Source organism: Thamnophis elegans, chromosome 7, assembly GCF_009769535.1.
Source record: "Thamnophis elegans isolate rThaEle1 chromosome 7, rThaEle1.pri, whole genome shotgun sequence".
In the NCBI taxonomy this organism is placed as follows: domain Eukaryota; kingdom Metazoa; phylum Chordata; class Lepidosauria; order Squamata; family Colubridae; genus Thamnophis; species Thamnophis elegans.
In genome coordinates, this window is record NC_045547.1 from 79,738,619 (window position 1) to 79,759,296 (window position 20,678).

The following is a 20,678-nucleotide window of genomic DNA, read 5'->3' on the forward strand; positions in this document are numbered from 1 at the left end:
TAGATATAGATACAGATGAGATCTATAGATGAAATTGATAGATGATAGATAGATAATTATATATATATATAATATATGTATGTATGTATGTAGGTAGGTAGGTAGGTAGATAGATGATAGATAAATAGATAGATAGATAGATAGATAGATAGATATAGATATAGATATAGATTTAGATAGGTATAGATAATGATAGATAATAAATTGATGGATGATAGATATAGATACAGATGAGATCGATAGATGAAATTGATAGATGATAGATAGATAATTATATATATATAGATATAGATATAGATATAGATATAGATATAGATATAGATATAGATTTAGATAAATATAGATAATGATAGATAATACATTGATGGATGATGGATATAGATACAGATCAATAGATGAAATTGATGATGGATAGAGATAGATGATAGATAATACATAGATGGATGATATGTAGATAATACATAGATGAGATTGATAATGAAATAGATGGGATAGATGAAATAGATGATAGATAATAAATTAATGGATGATAGATATAGATACAGATGAGATCGATTGATGAAATTGATAGATGATAGATAATAAATTGATGGACGATATAGATGATACATAGGTGAGCTCGATAGATGAAATAGACAGACAGACAGAGATGGATAGATAGACAATATCTATCTATCTATCTATCTATCTATCTATCTATCTATCTATCTATCTATCTATCTATCTATCTATCTATCTATATCCCCCCTCTCTCTCCATCTCTATCTATTTATCTATCTATCTATCTATCTATCTATCTATCTATCTATCTATCTATCTATCTATCTATCTATATCCCCCCTCTCTCTCCATCTCTATCTATTTATCTATCATCTATCATCTATCTATCTATCTATCTATCTATCTATCTATCTATCTATCTATCTATCTATCTATCTATCTATCTATCTATCTATCTATCTATCTATCTATCTATCTATCTATCTATCTAGCCTCCAATTTTCTTTCTCTCTCTAGATCAATTGTTCCTAACGTCGGACACACAGCCCAGGGGGGGGGCAATTTGATTTTTAATGGGGGCAATTTGAACCTTGTTTTAACCAAGTTAATGGCTTTATAAGCCTCCTCCGCTTGAGTAGGGTTCATTTTGTGAGTAAAGTTAGAATTATAAGTCGCGGGGAGGGGGGGGCTGCTTTCGGCGCGCAAAAAAAATTGCTGGCTGGAGAATTCTGGGAACTGAAGTCCTCCAGGTTCAAAGTTGCCAAGGTTGGAGGAGACCAACTCTTGTCAAGTAACCACTGTCAAGTTCTTCTAGTGCGCAGGCGCAAGATTCTCCGCAAGGAACTCGGAAGCGTAGTATCCTTCAGAAAGCGATTCTGTGGGTCTCTCTCTCTCTTTCTCTGCTCTGCCGTTCCCTCACCCGCGGGCCGTCAACTTCCGGCCACGCCCACCCCTGTCGGCGCGAGCGGCTTCCGGTCCCAGAGTGCCCTAGGCCGAACCATGGACCACAATGGTGAGCGGGGAAGATGCGGGGAGCTCCGTTGAAACCCAGCCGGCCGCGGTCCGTCGGTCCCGGGCCGGCCGGGTTCGACTTCCGAGCGGCGGGTGGCGCGGGGTTTGAGGCGCGCGCTGTGGCGGGGAGGTCTTCGGAGCCGAGTGCGGCCTACCTCGGCCTGGCTTCGGATGGGCCCAAGAGGCCTTTTTCCTTTTGGGAAGCCGGCTCGTCGGGTGATGTCAGTGCTGGGGATCCCCCAACCCCCGTTCCTCGCGGCCTGGCTTCGTTTCGGTTCCTCTTCCCCCCCATGCAGGCTTGGTTGGCCCGAGAGAGGGCTGGGCCATAGACGGTCTTGCTTCCCTTCAGCCTCTTTTTTGACAGGCCGTTTGGCGCCTCCCCCGTTTTCTTGGGTGCTTCTCCCCTTTGGCCACTAGGGGCGGACTACAGCTCCCAGAATCCCCCATGCTGGCTGGGGAGCCAATCAGAATGGAGTTGGAAGGGACCTTGGAGGCCCTCTAGTCCAGCCCCTTGCACAAGCAGGAGATTCTATGCAGTTTGAGACAAGTGGCTGCTCAGCCTCTTAAAAGCCTCCAGTGAAATTCAATCAATCAATCGGAATAGAGTTGGAAGGGACTTTGGAGGTCCTCTAGTCCAACCCCCTGCTCAAGCAGGAGATTCTATACAATTTGAGACAAGTGGCTGTCTAGTCCTTCTTAAAAGCCTCCAGTGAAATTCAATCATCTATCCATCTATCCATCAATCAGAATAAAACTGGAAGGGACTTTGGAGGTCAATCAATCAATCTGTCAATAAATCAATCAATCAGAATGGAGCAAGAAGGGACCTTGAAGGTCTTCTAATCGAGCCCCCTGCTCAAGCAGGAGATTCTATACTACTAGAGACAAATAGCTGTCCAGTCTCTTCTTAAAAATCTCCAGTGAAATTTAATCAATCAATCAGAATGGAGCATGAAGGGGCCTTGGAGGTCTTCTAGTCCAGCCCCTTGCTCAAGCAGAGACTATGTACAATTTGAGACAAGTGGCTTTTCTAGTCTCTTCTTAAAAGTCTCCAGTGAAATTCAAACAATCAGTAGAATAGAGCTGGAAGGGACCTTGGAGGTCTTCTAGTCCAGCCCCCTGCTCAAGCAGGAGATTCTATACTACTAGAGACAAATAGCTGTCCAGTCTCGTCTTAAAAATCTCCAGTGAAATTTAATCAATCAATCAATCAATCAATCAATCAATCAGAATGGAGCTGGAAGGGACCTTGAAGGTCTTCTAATCCAGCCCTTTGCTCAAGCAGATACTATGTACAATTTGAGACAAGTAGCTTTTCTAGTCTCTTCTTAAAAGTCTCCAGTGAAATTCAATCAATCAATCTGAATAGAGCTGGAAGGGACCTTGGAGGTCTTCTAGTCCAGCCCCCTGCTCAAGCAGGAGAGCCTATTCAATTTGAGACAAGTGGCTGTCTTGTCTCTTCTTACAAGCCCCCAGTGAAATTCAATCATCCATTCATCCATCAATCAGAATAAAACTGGAAGGGACTTTGGAGGTCTTCTAGTCCAGCCCCCTGCTCAAGCAGGAGACTCTAGTACTGGAGACAAGTGGCTGTCCAGCTTCTTCTTAAAAATCTCCAGTGAAATTCATTCATTCAATCAACCAAACAATCAGAATACAACCGGAAGGGACTTTGGAGGTCTTCTAGTCCAGCAGTCACCAATGAGTGGTCTGTGGACCACTGGTGGCCCGCGAGAAAATTTTGGTGGTCTGCAGAAAAATTATTTGCATTTTTTGTATTACACTAAACCAGAGGTCTTCAAACTATGGCTCCTAGACCGGATACGTGCAATGAATGTTTGTGTTGCTGTAGAGAGTCTCCCTCTTCTGGGTCTTTTTGTGCGGGTCGGAGGGGGGCAGAAATTCTGACTTGGGGTCTGCTTCAGTGTCCTGGTGAGGGGCTTTGGGCGAAGGCTGGAGGGAAGGACCGCTGGTGGTGAAGAGCCGGAGGGCCTCGTTCCAGTGGGCCTGGAACTGGCTGACCATATCAGCCCACCAAGCCTCCAGGTGCCGGCACCTGGCCTTGCGTTCCCACAGGTCTTCCCTCTGCTTGGAAAGCCTATGCTCGTAGCTTTCAGTGAGGTGCTTCTGCTGAGCCTCCTTCTCGGCCAGATCCAATTTGAACTGAACTGTTTTGCCAACTCTTTCTCATGGTGGCTGCTTAGCTCCAGCAACTGCTTTCGGTTGGGGCCCTAAGGAGCCCGGGCAGGAAGGCGAGGAGTGGCTGGGAGTGGAGGGGTAAGTAGAGGCTGGCGATGCGCCCCTTGACATGAATGATATTGAGTTGGCCACGCCCACCCAGCCCATCATTAGGCAGATCATATTAGTGGTCAGCAGGATTTAAAATTATGAATTTAGAGGTTCCTGAGGTCTGAAAGGTGGGGGACCCCTGCTCTAGTCCAACCCCTCCTCCCCTCCCTCGAACAGAATTTGAGACAAGTCCAGTCTCTTCTTAAAAGCCTCCCTTGAAATTCAATCAATCAATCAATCAATCAATCAGTCAATCAATCAGAATAGAGCTGCTGGAAGGGACTTTGTCGGAGACCCTATATCATTCCAATGATTGTCCAATCTCTTCTTTAAAACTTCCAGTGTTGGAGCATTCACAACCTCCTGTGGCAAGATGTTCCCCTGGTTAATTGTTCTCACAGTCAGGGAATTTCTCCTTAGTTCTAGGTTGCTTCTCTCCTTGGTTAGTTTCCATCCATTGTTTCTTGTCTTGGCTTCAGGCTTTGGAGAGACAGGGTGACCCCCTCCCCTCTTCTTTGTGGCAGCCCCTCGAATATTAGAACACTCCCATCGTATCAACCGAGTCCTCCGTTTCATGAAGCTTGACATGCCCAATTCCTGCAACCGTTCTTCATATGTTTTACTCTCTGAGGTCCCTGCTTCTAAAAATTGCCAAGGTTGAGAAACACCAATACGTAGTCCTCGACCTAAGATCACGACACTGTCCAAAATTTCCGTTGCTAAGTGAGACTGAAGTGCGTTGTGCCCCATTTTGTGACCTTTTTGCTACAGTGCTTAGGCAAATCGCTCTAGTTGTTCAGTGAATCGTGGGGTCGGGAACTGAATCTGGCTTCCCCCATTGACTTTGGTTATTGGAAGCCAGCTGGGAAAGTTACAAACAGACATCCCATGGCCCCTGGGCGGGTGCCACCGTCATAAATACATGCCAGTTGCCGAGGGTCCGAATTTTGATCACATGACTGGGTTTGTGTGGATGCTGCTGTGAAGTGTGAAAATCGGTCACTAGCCGCTCTTTTCAGTGCCGGTGTAACTTCGAATGGTCATTAAATGAATTGTTGTAAGTCAAGGACTGCCTGTACTTGGAAGAGATTCACCTGCTCCGCAGAGCTACCCCTTATGGGGAAAGTTGGAAGGAAAGGCTCTCTCTGATTGGCTTGCTTTCTTGCTCCCTTAGTCTCGATTCTAGAGTCTCACAATCTGCTCCTCCGTGTCAAAAGACCCACCCTTCTTTCTGTTTTCTCCAACATGCTCCTATCATGCCTATCATGCCTATGGCATGTGTGCCACAGGTGGCACGCAGAGCCTTCTGCGGGCACGCAAGCCATCGCTCCATCTCAGCTCCACCGCGCATGCCGGCCAGCTGGTTTTGGGGTCTCTGCCACACATGCATAGGGCGCGTGCGAGGAGTCATGCACTCATGCGCAGGGAAGGGGCGCGGAGGGTCATGTGCGCATGGGTGGGGAGTGGATGGGGCGGGCGGTGGGACGCGCATGCATTGCATTATCACTGCATTTTGGCACGCAATGACAAAAAGCTTAGCCATCACTGTCCTATCAGATGAGTTTGATCCACGGTTTCCATAAATCCCAGCCAAAGTGGCCATAATACCACTTGAAACACCTCCAGTGGGCATCATGCTGCATGCTGTGACAGTCTTCAGGTAGGATATTAGTGTTGCCTACAAAACTCGGGCAACGAAGACCTAATGCTCAGAATTTGGGAGAGGAAACAATTGTTACTTTTCCATAGAGGGCTTTTTTTTGCCTACAAATGCAAAGCTAAAAAAAAAGTATTTATTTAGAGAGGATGAATAGAAAGTGCAGAAACAAATGGCACCTTTGGCATCTGCGACAGCTCAGAACAGCAACAGATCAATAAGGCGTTGGTTACACGTGAGGTTTGAACAATAGTAAACATTGATTCTAGATAACTTCCAGGAGTGGCAAATTTGTGGGTTGATCTTGCTGTCTTTCCCAGCGGGGGTTTGTATCTTGCAAGTGTGTTCAAGGACAGTTCAGAATGCGCTTTCTGTCATTTAATTGCCAGACAAACAAGTTCTCACATACCAAAAGCCATGGCCTTGACTCAGAAGAAAAGAACATGCTTTCCTAAAGTTAAAAAAGACAGCTGTGCTAACATCATCTCTTTAAAATGTTAATAACGAAGCCTAGAATTTCAGGTAACCCCTAGACAAGACAGGTTGGCAAATGACTGCGAGAGAGAGAAATCTTTCATTGCTAAACTTTATTTGGAAGGCTTATGAAGAACTTAAGAAAACTCGCTTCCTAGAGCTGCTTTTAATTGAATTGAATTGAATTGAATTGAATTTATTATATTTCTATGCCGCCCTTTTCCCCGAAGGGGACTCAGGGCAAACACCCACCCACCCACCCCCATTTAAACACTATGTTAGAATTTTAATACTGTTTAGTTTGGAGTCTTCTGGTTTGGTTTTATCGTAATATTGTTTTGTTTGAAGTTGATGTGAGTTTAGTTTGAAGTTGATGTGAGTTTAGTATTTCTTTGCTTTCCAGTAATAGTTAATAACGAGTTTTAATAGTTTCCAGTGGGATAGGCCTGTTAATCTGTTTCATCAACACCAGTCAAGAATCTGATACCTTAAAAATTAAAGCTTTATATAATTTGGTGCGAGGGCCAAAGAATGGAGGCCTTTGAACTCTGGTGCTGGAGAAGACTCTTGCGAGTCCTTTGGACTGCGAGTCCCTTGGACTGCAAGGCCATCCAAACGGTCAGTCCTAGAGGAGACTGCTCTTTAGAAGGCCAGATCCTGAAGATGGAACTCAAATATTTTGGTCACCTAATGAGAAGGAAGAAGGACTCATTGGAGAAGAGCCTCATGCTGGGAACGATGGAGGGCAAAAGAAGAAGAAGGTGACGGCAGAGAAGGAGGTGGCTGGATGGAGTCACCAAAGCAGTCTAGCTTAAATGGACTCCAGGTGATGGTAGAGGACAGGAAGGCCTGGAGGAACGGCGATGGGTCGGACATGACTTCGCAATTAACAACAACATACAGTAATATTTTTTTAGTGGGGGGGATTGATAGTGCTATTAGGCTAGTCATTTCCCATTTGCTGCTGCTTTTACTGTTAAAAAAAAAAACTATACTCAGAGAATTTCTTTTGGCCTATTCATAATATTAAAAAATAAAATAAAGCTTTCCCCCCAATTTCCATGGCTAAATGTGAGGAGTGAATGATATAAGTGCTATCAACTGTCATTCAAATGGCGGTTAGGTGCTTCATTGTGAGCATTCCACGCCACTGAACACAGGAGCATCAAATGTCCGTAGCATCTTTTTTTTTTTCCAGTGAGGGTTGACTTCAAACTTCTTTCAAAAAAAACTCCATGAATTGCTAGTGAAACAGCCCACAGGTGCATTGTTGCACACAGCACAACCCAGAGGTCATCTGACTATTGTAAATACGCATTTGACAAGTTGGCTTTGAAATTGAGAATATTGGAAGCCATTTGAAACAGGACATGATCGGGTATAAATATTCTGTCGGTGAGTTTTTTTTTAATTTGCTACCGGGTTCAGAGAGCTTAAATTATCTGGTATGCTCTTCATGATGGAAAGTCGTTTTTGGCAGTTTTAAGATCATTCGAATAAGCACTGAGAACTTTTGCCTGTTGATTTGTTGCATTTCATGTTCTAGCTACATGACATTTACATATCCACTGATTAAAATTCCCTCCTATCTTACTTTAATCAGGAAGAAGTGTATATCTTATTAGAAGCTGATGCATTGAAGTATATGATAAATAGTATTTCTTTATCTAGTCACTTTTATAAGCTTATTTGCAACAGTAGGGATTCCTGCTCTGCTGCTGTTATTGATGGACTGCTTCAAGAATATAATATATATTTAAGCATGTTAGGAATTTGAGGGTCCTCTGGGGTGAGAATCCCTTATGATTGGACAGCGCATGTCATGAATTAAATTCTCAGTTGCTTTGATTCACGGCATATATTTCCCCATATATAGTACTAGTGTTAAGTTTTAGGGCTGTGATGGAGAACCTATGGCACGCATGCCAGAGGTGGCACATATAGCGCCCTCTCTGATAGCACAAGAGCTGTTGCCCCAGTTCAGCTCCGATGTGCATGCGCGCATGCCTCCCGCCGGTCAGCTGGCCTTCAGATCTCTCAGGGGTGCGTGGGAGGGTTTGGATGCATGCACGGGGTGTGCGTGCAGGTGGAGCATGCACTCTTGCGCAAGGGGCCTATGTGCATTCACGGGGATGGGGGCAGGGGCAGGGACTCATGCGTGGGGGATGGGGCGCATGCGTGGGTGTTGTGTGCACATGCATTGGGGGTACATGCGAGGGGTTGTGCATGCATGGGGGCAGGGGCGGGAGTTGTGCGCATGGGGGTGGGAATCGTGCGCATGGGGGGTGTGCATTGCGTTTTGGGGGTGCATGCTTTGGGCACTCGGTCCAGAAAAGGTTAGCCATCATTGTTTTAGGGCTTAACTTCCTTTTGGAGTTTGGGCTGTATTTATGCCAAAATAGACTTTTATTAATAGATAAGTTTCTTATTATACATCTTGAACAGGAATAACTTTTAGACTTGCTTAAAAAGCACCCTCGCATTTTCTCTCTTTTTTTTGCCAGCGAAGCAACAGATCTGCTTCTGAATGGCTCTGGAAAGTAAAGGACAGTTTGTTCGCCTGGCTGTGTATTTTATGCGGAAAAGCAGGATAATTGTTAGTTTGTGGGTTGTATTTTGTGTAGGAATCAATAGCAGGTGGAAAAAGTGCTTGAGTGCAAATGGAATAATGAAACAATGACTTCTGTACAGTATTCAGATAACTTACAGTCTAAAATTGTGCAGTGTGTTTGCCAACTAGGAGAGATGGCGAACAGGAGAAAGCGACTGGAACAGCTGAGCACGAATCAGAGCAAGTGAGGTTTTAAGTTCAGGTAGTCCAAGTGACGTTATAAGTTCAGGTAGTCCTCGGCTTACGACCGTGATTCAGCCCAAACCTTTTTGTTCAGTGAGCTTTGCCTCATTTTATACGACATTTCTTGCTGTGTGTTAAGTGAATCGCCGCAGTTGATATGTTAGTAACATGGTTGTTAAGTGAATCTGGCTTCCCCCTTGACTTTGCTGGTCAGAAGGTCACCAAAAGGGATCAGATCACCGCGACCGTCATAACTATGAGTCAGTTGCCTAGCATCCAAATGTGGATCATGTGACCCTGTTGATCATGTGACCATGGGGAAGTGTGGAAAAATGGTCCTACACATCCTCCTGTTTCTACAATTAAAGGACAGCGTCCAAAAAGTGCTGTATTTTTGGGAGTATAAGACACACCTTTCCTCCCCCCAAAAGGGCATGGAAATGTTGGTGCGTCTTATACACCGAATACAGCCAATTTTTGGCCTCCCAAAGCCACGCCCCCGCATCCCATTTGTGTGAAAAATGGGCCGTTTTGTGCAAAAACGGGTGCTTTTGCCTCCCCCCACCCCCAGAAGCACTCTGCAGGCTTCAGCAGGGCTGGGGGGAAGGCAAAAACGCCCCCATTTTTCACCAATTCCATTTTTTCCCCAAAAACCATTTTTTTTTGGGTGAAAAATGGGGGCGTTTTTGCCTTCCCCCAGCCCTGCTGAAGCCTGCAGAGTGTTCCCGAGTGCCAGGGAGGACGAAACCCTTTTTTTTCTTACTTACCTCTTCGAAATCTTGGTGCGTCTTATACACTGGTGCGTCTTATAGTCCGAAAAATACGCTGCGATTAGGTTGTAAAACATTCGATAGACTTGTGAAGAGGTTCCAGTTACTATATCGGACCTGGGGAATTGGAAACTTGCAAATTGTGTTCAGGGGTGCTATACACTTACTTTCCCTACCGACTCGCAAATGTGAGCGTGCGTGTCGTACCCCGTCGACGCCCATGCACGGCCGTCCGCGCATGCGCTTGGCCCGTGCTTGCGGCTTGCACGCATGCATGCGGCTGGAAAAACGTGCCTAAATAGGACGGCATAGAGCCGGGGCGGGTGGACGGGCTCACCCGCGATTTCCACTACCAGTTTGGATGAACCGGTCCGAACTGGCTGAACCCCACTTTGGATTGTGTTCTGTGTGCCATTCATTTCTTTCGTTTGTTTTGTGCAGACAATGACTTGCAAGGGACAAACAGTGCGGGGACCTTGGGCGGTCTCGACGTGCGTCGGCGCATTCCGATCAAGCTGATCTCCAAACAGGCCATCAAAGCCAAGCCGACCCCACCTCGCCCCACAAGAAATATGAACAGGGGCCCTTCCAAGGCTGGCGAAGAAGGTAAAACCTATTCGGGCAACGTTGCGAGAGGAGGGGTGGGGAAATTGGCTTTTTCGGCCGTCCCCTCGCGGTTTTTCCGAAGAGACAGATAGACTTTTCCGCTAAAGATGAATACAAAGAGCAGAATCCTCTGTCTCTCTGGGTGTATACAGGCAGTCCTCAACCTACGACCAGCAGTGAGCCCAAAATCTATGTTGCTCCGTTGAGAAAAGTTGTTATGTGAGTTTCAGCCCCATTTTACGACTTTCCTTGCCACGTTTGTTAAGTGAATCACTGCAGTTGTTAAGTGAACCTGGCTTCCTTCGCTTGTCGGGGGATCGCGTGGCCACACAGACACTGCAACCGTCATAAATGTGAATCAGTTGTCAAGCATCCGAACGGAAGTCACGTGGCCATGGGGTTCTGCAATGGTCATAAGTGTGAAAAAGTCCATTTTTCAGTGCTGCTGTAACTTCCAACAGTCACTTAAGCAAACCGTTGTAAGTCGAGGACTACCTGTATATGTTATGTGATGCCTTTATAACAGAATGGTCTTTTAGATTACATCTCTTCTTGTCATTAAAAAGCCCTGCTAAAACAGGCAAGCTCACCTCAGTTTAGGTAATTCTCCTGCTTTAGTTAGCATTCACATAGGTACAAGCAGTCTTATGTTTAGTGACTGACTTGTTTAGTGACCGTTCACAGCCAAGACTGGTGATGAAAGAAATATCTTTGCAACCAGCTCTCACATGTACAATCTTGGCAGGTTTGTTAAGCAAAGGAAAAGCAGAGGTTTAGATCATAACCCCAATTGGTGGTTTCACTTAGCAACCACTTCACTGCCAGTCTTAATTGTAGTTGCTAAACGAGGACTGCCCGCACTTACATACCATCTTTCAAATATTGTTGACATTTTACTTCTATTGATGATGACAGTACCCATTTTATAGGGCGTGTCCAATTTTTCAACTTTCAATTTTGCAAACGTTAGGAGTGTTCGAAAGTTACGACAATTCCTTAAAGATTGTAAAGATATTTTGGTTACTTTAATATAATGTAGATATGCTTGTAGGTAACTTACATAACTATCATACCTTTTAAATATTTCATTTGTTTCATTTAGCATGTGTTTTTTTTTCAGTATGGAGAGAACACTTCAGTTGCTTTGGTCTATTTTTCCCGAATTAGCTGTGCAACTCCTACAGTTAGATTGTGAAATTCGAATTAATGTTTAGATTAGAATTTTACCTATTAGGGTGAGAGCTAATGCCAACATTTTTTGTTTGGATTTTCTTTTCCATAAGAGTTTGACTACAGTGAAGAAGAACGATATGAGTGCAAAGGAGCGGATGTGTTTTGTAACCAGCGAAGATTCCCTGGACACCTCTTCTGGGATTTCAAGGTATGGGAATTGACTCAAGGTTAAATACATGTTAGCTTGCTTACAACAATCCAGATTGTTTTCAACAGGAGTTCACTACATTTAAAAAAAAACAGTGGGAGTTGTATGTTAATAAACGGACAGTAGTGATATAACAAAACAATATTGAAAATTTTAATCGGTGGCATTTAGCCCCCACGAGATTGGCAAACATGATTGCACTTGTATACTGTTGCCTTTTTAATTCTAGTATAAAAATAAGAAGCTGAATATATTGATAGATAGTAGAAATACACCGAAGGGAGGAGCAGAGGGAAAGAAGAAAGAGGGGTAGAGAGGGTGGGAGAGAGGATCGGAAGGAGGGTGAGGTGGAAGGGAGGGAGTGTATTGGGAGAAAGGAGTGATAGAGGGGGAGGGGAAGTAGGAGAGGGGAAAGTTGGAGGGGAGAAAGGAAAGTTGGAGGGGGGTGAAAGAAAGGGTGTATGGAGGGTTGAAGTGGTATATTGGGTTTGTATTTTGGGGGGTATTGTTGACAAGAGGGAGGGCTGTGTTTATTGCTCAATGTTATATGGCCCCGGTCATGCACAGTATATATGTGACTGTATGAAATGAAAATGAAAATGAAAATAAAACATATTTGGGAAGAGATTGGCAAAAATGTATCCGAATTTAAATCCAAATTGTTGGAAGTGTAAACAGGGCAGGATACCTTCTTTCATGCATGTTAGGTAAACTCCCCGTTGGGAGAGCGAGTACGTTCAGTGAAGCATTGTGAGAGTTGTGTTGGAGAACACACAAACCAGCATGCAGAGACACTGCAGTTTAAATAGGCTTTTACTTTCGTGGAAATAGAGGTATCAGAGTCCATCAAACAATCCAAGTCATACACGGATAAGACAGTCAGTCATCAACGTCTTTCAGTTAAGGGATAATCCAAATAACATAGTCCAGTATCATATAATCAGTTCAGTACTCAAAGTTTGCTAGCAGTTGCAAAACTTACAATAGCTCTCGGCACTTTCTAACAGCCAGCTTCCAAAACACTCAGATCAGATCAGCCCAGCATCTTACAAACAGAGAGCTAACAGTCATTCTGGCTCCCTCTTATGGCCGATTGAGGAAAACAGCAGCCAATCACATTTTACAGTATGATTTAAAGAAACAGGTATAACATTGTTACATGATTTTTTTATTGCCAACCCTACCATTAGACTGTATTCCTAACAGCGGTTATGCCCGACAGCTAAAAAATATTGGGCCGAAATACAAAAATGGTTACAGGAAATTACAAATCACCCAAATAGAGTTCAAAGCAGAATTGTTCTTTGTGGTGATTATTAAGGGAAAGTATACGAAAGAGGTAAAATATTTAATCTTGCATATAATTACAGCGGCGAGAATACTTGGGAAAGCGATACCATGTTTGATAATCTTCATATTTTTCATTGCGCAGAGATGGATAAACTCACATTGGAGTTAAGGGACAAGGAAGACTCAGAATATTATACAGTTTGGGAAAACTGGTATCAATGGATAAATAATAGGAACATGAAATGTACAGCTTAGAAACAGGTGTATCGATACAGGAATAATTAGGAATGTGTAAAAATGTATTTGAATAACAAATGATTATGTTAGTACTGTCAAAAAGGATTGTAACTTATAGAAAACTATTTTAAAGGCATTTGTATTTTAAAGTTTTTTATTTTCAATAAAGGTTTAAAAATTAAAAAAATTTTTTAAGAACATCTACCCTGTTTCCATGAAAATAAGACCTCCCCAGATAATAAGCCCAATCGGGGTTTTGAGCGCATGCGCTAAAATAAGCTCTCCCCCCAAAATAAGCCCTCCCTGAAAATATTGCAACACAGCAGCAGCCATAAGGTGACCACACTCACCACCTCCTGCACCTCAAAAATAATAAGACCTCCCCAAAAATAAGGCCAAGCGCTTATTTTGGGGGCGGGGTCAAAAGAAAATAAGACCCTGTCTTATTTTCGTGGAAACACAGTAGTTATAGAAATGGCTACTATGCATTACTATGTAAAAGTAAAAAGTTGAGCCTGAAATGTTATTTTATTTTTCTGCGCTGAAAAGATTTGGAAGTCCACGTTCTTCTTTTTTCCCCAAAGGTGATTTTTCAAGAGACAACTGGACTTCCTGGTTTTTCTTTGAAGACATTTCGCTTGTCATTCAAGAAGCTTCTTCAGAGCTGGATGAGAAGGGAAATATCTTCAAAGAAACCCAGAAAATCCAGTTGCCTCTTGAAAAACCACTTTTGGGACTGGATGATTGAGAATCTCCATAGATACTTCTCTTTTTCTTTCCCCTTTTACCCTCCCCTTTTTTCCTCTTCCCCTTCGCCTCCCTTACTATTCCATTACTTTCATTTTTCTTCCTCTTTTATATTTCGAAAAACCTAATAAAATGTGCAAAAGCTGAACGTTTTAACAAAATTGTTAAAGATGCATTCAGCAAGCACAGTGTGATGGTCAGCTAATGAAAATAAAATATTTGTATTTTGATAGATAAATTTACTCGGAGAGAAGGATGACACCCCGGTCCATTTCTGTGACAAATGTGGGTTACCCATTAAAATGTATGGACGCATGGTAAGTCAAAGGATTTGATGCCTTCCATCATAGCCCTGATATGTATGGTAGAACGCTGTCTTTGCATTCTGAAAAATGGCACCACATTCTTTCTGTGTGTCAAAGCCCTGTTGAACAGGAAGTTGTGCGAGATGAATGTCGACACACACACAAACTGCTTTGCGTTTGTTTTAAATAATGGAGTGGGCAACCTGAAGTCTATGGCTTTTCCCTTCTTTTGGTAGTCTTTGCGGTTCTCACCAGTGTTCTGACCGAGGCTTCCCAAGAGCATGAAGCAAACTCCTAGTCCTGACAAAACCCCCTTTTATTAATTGACTGTGAATTCTGCTCGTTCACATCCAACAAAGTCTTTCAAGGGAGGATTTACAGTCACATACCTTATCTGGCTTATCTGACAGCTGACAGGCTGATATCTGCAAAACTTGGCAAGGAGTCTCGGAAAGTCACGGACCAATTAAGCGAACTAATGGTCTCCTGCAAACTTCGCTCCCTTCGCTCCTCTTTTATTCCCTCTGGGAGGGGCCATTCATCGTCCACTTGTGGCCTTAACTCCCAAGTCGACCCCTGTTCTTTAGCTGTTCCCTTTGTCTGGCAACTCTGCGCATGCGTATACTGGGAACAGGCTCCAGCTGTTCTTCTGCCTCAGTGATGTCTGACTCTGAAGGCAGCTGATAACTGTCAGATGGCTCTGGCCCCGTCTCTGCCTCCAATGCAGAGCCCTCATCAGAGCCTTCCCCAGACTCCTGGATGGGCCCATGTTCCTCTCCAGCCTCCTCACTCTCCGAATCTGCTGCCATCTCCACTGGTGGGCCACAACAACCAACCACGATAACTGAAAAATCAGTGGTGTGGTTTCTTAACACTTTGAGGAGCGAAAAGCCGAAATGAGGGGTCCTTGGTGGTCTGTGAGATTTGTTGTTTTCTTGCAGACGTTTCATTACCAAACTAGGTAACATCATCAAGTGCTAGAAGGGTATGGAGTTTGCTCTCATTTGAACATCCCATTCCCTTGTAGCACTGATGATGTTACCTAGTTGGGTAATGACATGTCTATTATTAAGCCATCAAACTCAGAGAGCACCAAGGACCCCTCATGTCAACCCTGAGCTTCAAATATTCTCCTTTAAAGGCAGAAATCCAAAATCTCGAGTTTAATACCGTGAGTTTGACCCCCGAAATAAGCGTGTGGCCTTATTTTTGGAGAGGTCTTATTATTTTTCAGTTAAAACAGGGTCATAATTGGGGTCATAAATTACCTGGAGTCAAAGCTGGCTTCACTTGGGAACATGCAGACATGAAGCTCCTAATAAAAAAATGGATTTCTTTTGAAGCTTGGGTCTAGGCTCATGATTTAATTAGGGCATCTGTCTTGATAATGTTTTGGTATTATTAATTTGTATTCATTGCTTCTCAGTTGCTAAACTTTCTTAATGTTTTTTTTTTTTAAACTTGGGTGTAAAAACGAAATGTAAAATAAGAGAAGACTGTCCTGTCCTGTTTTAAAGGGCAGATTTAGCATAGCGTTTATTCCTTCCATTTATTTAAGCAATTAAAAGAGTTGTCCATTTTCCCTTTTAATAGATACCCTGCAAACACGTTTTCTGCTACGAGTGTGCTCTCTTACACGAGAAGAAAGGCGACAAGATGTGTCCAGGGTAAGTTTTCTAACGGGGCATTTTTGTGACAGATAATCTGTCATTTTTTTCCTGATTTTTGCTACAGCCCAATTCCATCTCCCAGCAACCTTCGGTGTGAATCGGGTCTCTTCTGGAGCCAAGAAGAAAAGTGGTTTGTGATTGGATCCCATTTGCGTGGTGTTTGGATCACAAATGCAACAAAATTCTCATTTTAGGATTAGCTGATAACAGTGAGACTCCTGCTCCACAACAAGTTATAGCGGATAAATGATCAGAATATAATCATCAGCCTCCACTGCATCCAATGGCGTTATGAAATCTATAGACTGTGTATAAAAATGGCTGTGTGTGTGTGTGTGTGTGTGTGTTTGTATGTTCCAGCATAACTTTAGAACACCTTGAGCAATTTCCATCAAACTTGGTATCCTCTGGAAACAAATACTGTAGGGATAAGACACCTCTAACATCCCTCAGTGTGTGTCTCTGTGCGTTTGTGTGTTCCAGCATAACTCTGGAACTCCTGGGTCGCTCAAATGAAAAGGAATGAATTATATCTAAAGTGTCAAATCACAGTAGTTTGGACAGAGATAGTATGCATTTTGGATTCAATTTCTGTTAAGATAAAGCCTGTTGTGCCTTAAAATAGCTTTTACTGTACAGCACAGTGGAGTTGCCAGGTTAACAGCTTCACAGTACTCCACAAGTACTCCACTCCCTCTGGTAAAGGGGATTGGTTCTTTAAAAAACAAACAAATTGAAAGCAAGGGAGCTCCCTCTGGTAAAGGGGATTTGTTCTGGGCAACACCGAGTTATCAGTTAGTTGTGGATAAAATCCGTTGTTTATTATCTTCCTATACCTCCAACAGTTCAGTGTGCAAACTCTAGCACAGTAATTGTACTTAAAGAATATAGGCAACCCTCGATTTACGACTACAGTTGAGTCCAAAATTTCTATTGTTGTGAAACGTATTGAGTTCTGCCCCATTTTACGACCTTTGCCCCCATTGTTAAGTGAATCGCTGCAGTTGATAAAGTTAGTTACCTGGTTGTTAAGTGAATCTGGCTTCCCCATTGACCTTGCTTGTGAAAAGGTCCCAAAAGGGGATCTCATGACCTCAGGGATATCGCAACCATCATAAAGATGAGTTGCCAAGCCTGATCATGGTGATCCTGCAAAGGTCCTAACTCTGAAAACCACTCCTCCTTTTTCAGGGCCCTTGTAACTTTGAAGGGTCACTAAATGAAACTGTTGCAAGTTGAGAACTACCTGCATACAGGCAGTCCTTGACTTACAACCATTCATTTAGCCACAGTTTGAAGTCACAATGGCACTGACAAAAATAAATTGCTCCCCATACGTAAGCTGTAACAGCGTCCCAAGTCACATGATTTGAGCACTTTTCCCAGCATCCTGGGGGGGGGGGGGTCAGGTGATCTCCAGTTGCAACTTTCCCAGTGTTCTGACCTAGGCTTCCTGAGACAGTAAAAAGCACATGCTTAGTCGCAAAAACCCACTTTTTATTTCAACAGCTCTGAATTATGTTCATTCACAGCCTGTAATGAGTCACAAATAGTTTGTAAAGAGTCCGACAGTAGTCTGCCAAAGTCTTTTGGGATAAGGCTGATAAGTACCCACTTTTATCTCCCTTGAAACGCTGCCAAAGACCTAATTGCCAATTAGCTTTGCAAGGCCACATGGAGCACCGAGTCAAAACGGAGCTTCAGAGTTTAAACTGACCATGCCTTTGCTCCTCCTTTATGCCTTATGGGAGGGACCAATCATCTCCAAGCCTTATTCCCAAGTCGCCCCTTTTATCTTAACTGTTCTTGCCTTCTGACAGCTCTGCACATGCGCGCACTGGGAACAGGCTCCCTCTGTTTCTCTGCCTTGCTGATGTCCAACTCTGGAGACTCCAGAGGCAGTACATAACTCCCAGATGGCCCTGGCCCCCTCTCTGCTTCTGACGCAGAGCCCTCGTCTGAGCCTTCCCCAGACTCCAGGACTGGCCCAGGTTCCTCCCCAACCTCCTCACTGTCCGATTCTGCTGCCAGCTCTGCAGGCTGCTGGTGGACCATAACATCCAGCTAGCTTCCCACAAGAAGGGTCCACAGGGGAAGATGGATTCGCTTAATGACCACATATTCCACTTAAACTGCAGCAATTCTCTGTGGCTGAAAAAAAAGGCTGTAATATCGAGCACTCCTCAACGCCTGCGTTGCTTAGCAATGGAAGTTCTGATCCCCACTTGTAGTCGTTAAGTCGAGGACTGTGCCGTGCCTTCTGGTTTGATTTTGAGTAGTGGCAGTGTCTCTAAATCCCATTTCTTTTCTCCAAACTAGCTGTAACGATCCGGTCCAGCGAATCGAGCAGTGCATCCGCGGCTCCCTCTTCATGTGCAGCATTGTGCAAGGGTGCAAGAGAACATACTTGTCTCAGAGAGACCTGCAGGCTCACATCAACCACCGGCACATGAGAGCTGGCAAGCCAGTGGCGCGTCCTCCACTGGAACCCGTCCACCCTCCTATCGCTCCTCCTCCGGCTGACATCCCGGAACGGTTCATCATGCCGCCTGACAAGCACCACCTGAGCCACCTCCCGCCGAAACAGCATATCCTGATGCCACCCCCGCCGCCGCTCCAGCATGTGCCCCACGAGCATTACAACCAGCCCCACGACGACATCCGAGCCTCCCCTGCCGAGATGTCCATGGCGCCGCCTCCCCCTCGCCCTGTCAACCAAGACACTTTCCGCATCTCGACCCGGAAGCACAGCAATCTCATCACTGTGCCTATCCAGGACGATTCCAGCTCTGGTGGCCGAGAACCGCCCCCACCTGCCCCGGCCCCTTCGCACCATCACCCCGAATACCAGACCCAGCCCGTGGTGTCCCACCCGCATCATATCATGCCGCCCCAGCAACACTATGCCCCTCCCCCTCCCCCTCCGCCTCCCATCAGCCACCCCATGCAGCATCCTCCCCAGGGGGGCGGTACCCCTCACTTGGTTTACAGCCAAGCCCCGCCCCCTCCGATGACCTCCGCTCCTCCCCCTATAACCCCGCCTCCCGGACATCTAATTGGACAGCTTCCCCCTTACATGAACCACCCTCCGCCTGGGCCACCGCCTCAGCACGGCGGTCCCCCGGTTAATGTCAACGCTCCCCCTCCACACCATTACAACCCTAACGCTCTGCCGAAATTCAACGAAGACCAAGGAACTCTCAGCCCACCGTTCACTCAGCCAGGGGGGATGAGCCCGGGCATGTGGCCAGCTCCGAGGGGGCCACCGCCACCGCCGCGGATGCAAGGTCCTCCTTCTCAAGCCCCCCTTCAGGGACCGCATCACCCCGACCAAGCCAGATACAGGCCGTACTATCAATGATAGTAGTTAACGATTGGAACTAAAACACGATAGAAGGATAACGTTCTGAGCTTTTAATGAATCCGACCGTTTAAGGAACTCTCTTTTCTGTTTTTGCTTTGTTTATTGGGGGGGAAAAAGTAATGATTTCTGACTAAGGCTCTCTGGAGATTTAAAGCTTAAATAATAATTATTTTTTTTATAAAAAGAAAACTTTGGTTGTAGAATTCTTGGCATCTGGTACCCTGTAAAGCTGAGTGGCTCCGTAGCTAACAGCAGTGTTTTAAAAACTTTGTATCCCTCGTCGGGCTGAATTATCCCAGAGATTAAAAAAACGTTTATAAAGGCTTCCCGAGAACACCACTTACTGTACCATTTTAAAGTATTTTTGTTAAACCTGATAGTTTCGTTGTGACACTTAAATTTTTTTTGTCAACCTGTGTATAATTAAAATATTGTCCAAAACTGCTTGCTGGTTTACATGAGAGTTACCGCTTTTGTTTTTTGGGCAGACTGAGGAGTAAAGAGAAATAATGTGCTTTTCTTATTCTAAGTATGGGATTGGACTAGAAGACTTCCAAGGTCTCTTCTATTACTTCTGTTTTTTTCTATTTCTTCAAGCCGGAAAAATGAGATTTTCTAAGGAGAAAGCTTTGATTATTTCTCCAAATAAGGGCAAAGCGTCCTTAAAACAGACTTTTGTATTGGTCCCACGCATGCTGAAAATCACCATATTTATATTTCATAACTGCTAAGGTTGGCAGAAGCTGAGACAAGTAACAGGAGCTCACTCCGTTACGCGGTGCTAGGGATTCGAACCACCGAACTGCTGACCTTTCTGCTTGACAAGTTCAGTGTCCTAACCACTGAGTCAACTTGTCCCAGCTTCTGCCGAACTAGCAGTTCGAAAGCACGTAAAAATGCAAGTAGAAAAAATAGGGACCACCTTGGGTGGGAAGGGAAACAGCGTTCCGTGCGCCTTTGGCGTTGAGTCATGCCGGCCACATGACCAAGGAGATGTCTTCGGACAATGCTGGCTCTTTGGCTTTCAAATGGAGATGAGTACCGCCCCCCAGAGTCAGGAACAACTAGAACATATGTGCGAGGGGAACCTTATAAAGCATTGAAGCAACATGTATACAAACACCTCGGTAATTTTTGGTTTTACGTTTGATTAGACTTGTGCAAATCAAGTAGGAGTGTTAAAGCAGAGGGAAAAACCTGGATTTAATATCTACAGATTAACACGTCCCTGTGAGTCAAAACCAGCCATGAATTACAGCACACTTAAAATCTATTTTCATAAACAGTGGGTCACAAAAATGCATGTATCAAAGTGTCTAGCACTGATGATGTCACCTAGTTGGGTAATGAAATGTCTGCAAGAAAACCGCCAATTTCCAAGAGCACCAAGAACCCCACAATCCTCCTCTCCGCGCTCCCTCCTAGCATTGATGATGTTCCCTAGTTGGGTAAATGAAACGTCTGCAAGAAAACCACCAGGCTCAGAGCACCAAGGACTCCACTGTTCAACCTGGAACTACACATCTCCTTTATTGGTAAAGTGTAAGTATTGCCATCTTGAAGAACTTGTGATGTATAAAAT

At 44.4% G+C, this 20,678-nt stretch overlaps 1 protein-coding gene across 1 annotated transcript; it reads left to right on the forward strand.

The window, feature by feature from the left end:
* The first annotated feature begins 1,420 nt into the window (after positions 1–1,420).
* CBLL1 (Cbl proto-oncogene like 1) lies at positions 1,421–19,396 on the forward strand. The gene is made up of 6 exons (XM_032221976.1): positions 1,421–1,513; positions 9,938–10,102; positions 11,386–11,483; positions 13,991–14,074; positions 15,656–15,729; positions 18,052–19,396. Exons 1-6 carry the CDS (start codon positions 1,501–1,503, stop codon positions 19,091–19,093), a joined length of 1,476 nt encoding a protein of 491 aa, XP_032077867.1. The 5' UTR covers positions 1,421–1,500; the 3' UTR covers positions 19,094–19,396.
* The last annotated feature ends 1,282 nt before the right edge of the window (positions 19,397–20,678 follow it).

Excerpts from the sequence above, each read along its gene's own strand:
- CBLL1 (XM_032221976.1), top strand. Across the intron at positions 11,484-13,990 it reads ACCTCTTCTGGGATTTCAAG|ATAAATTTACTCGGAGAGAA; the intron begins GTATGGGAATTG and ends GTATTTTGATAG. Across the intron at positions 14,075-15,655 it reads TTAAAATGTATGGACGCATG|ATACCCTGCAAACACGTTTT; the intron begins GTAAGTCAAAGG and ends CCCTTTTAATAG.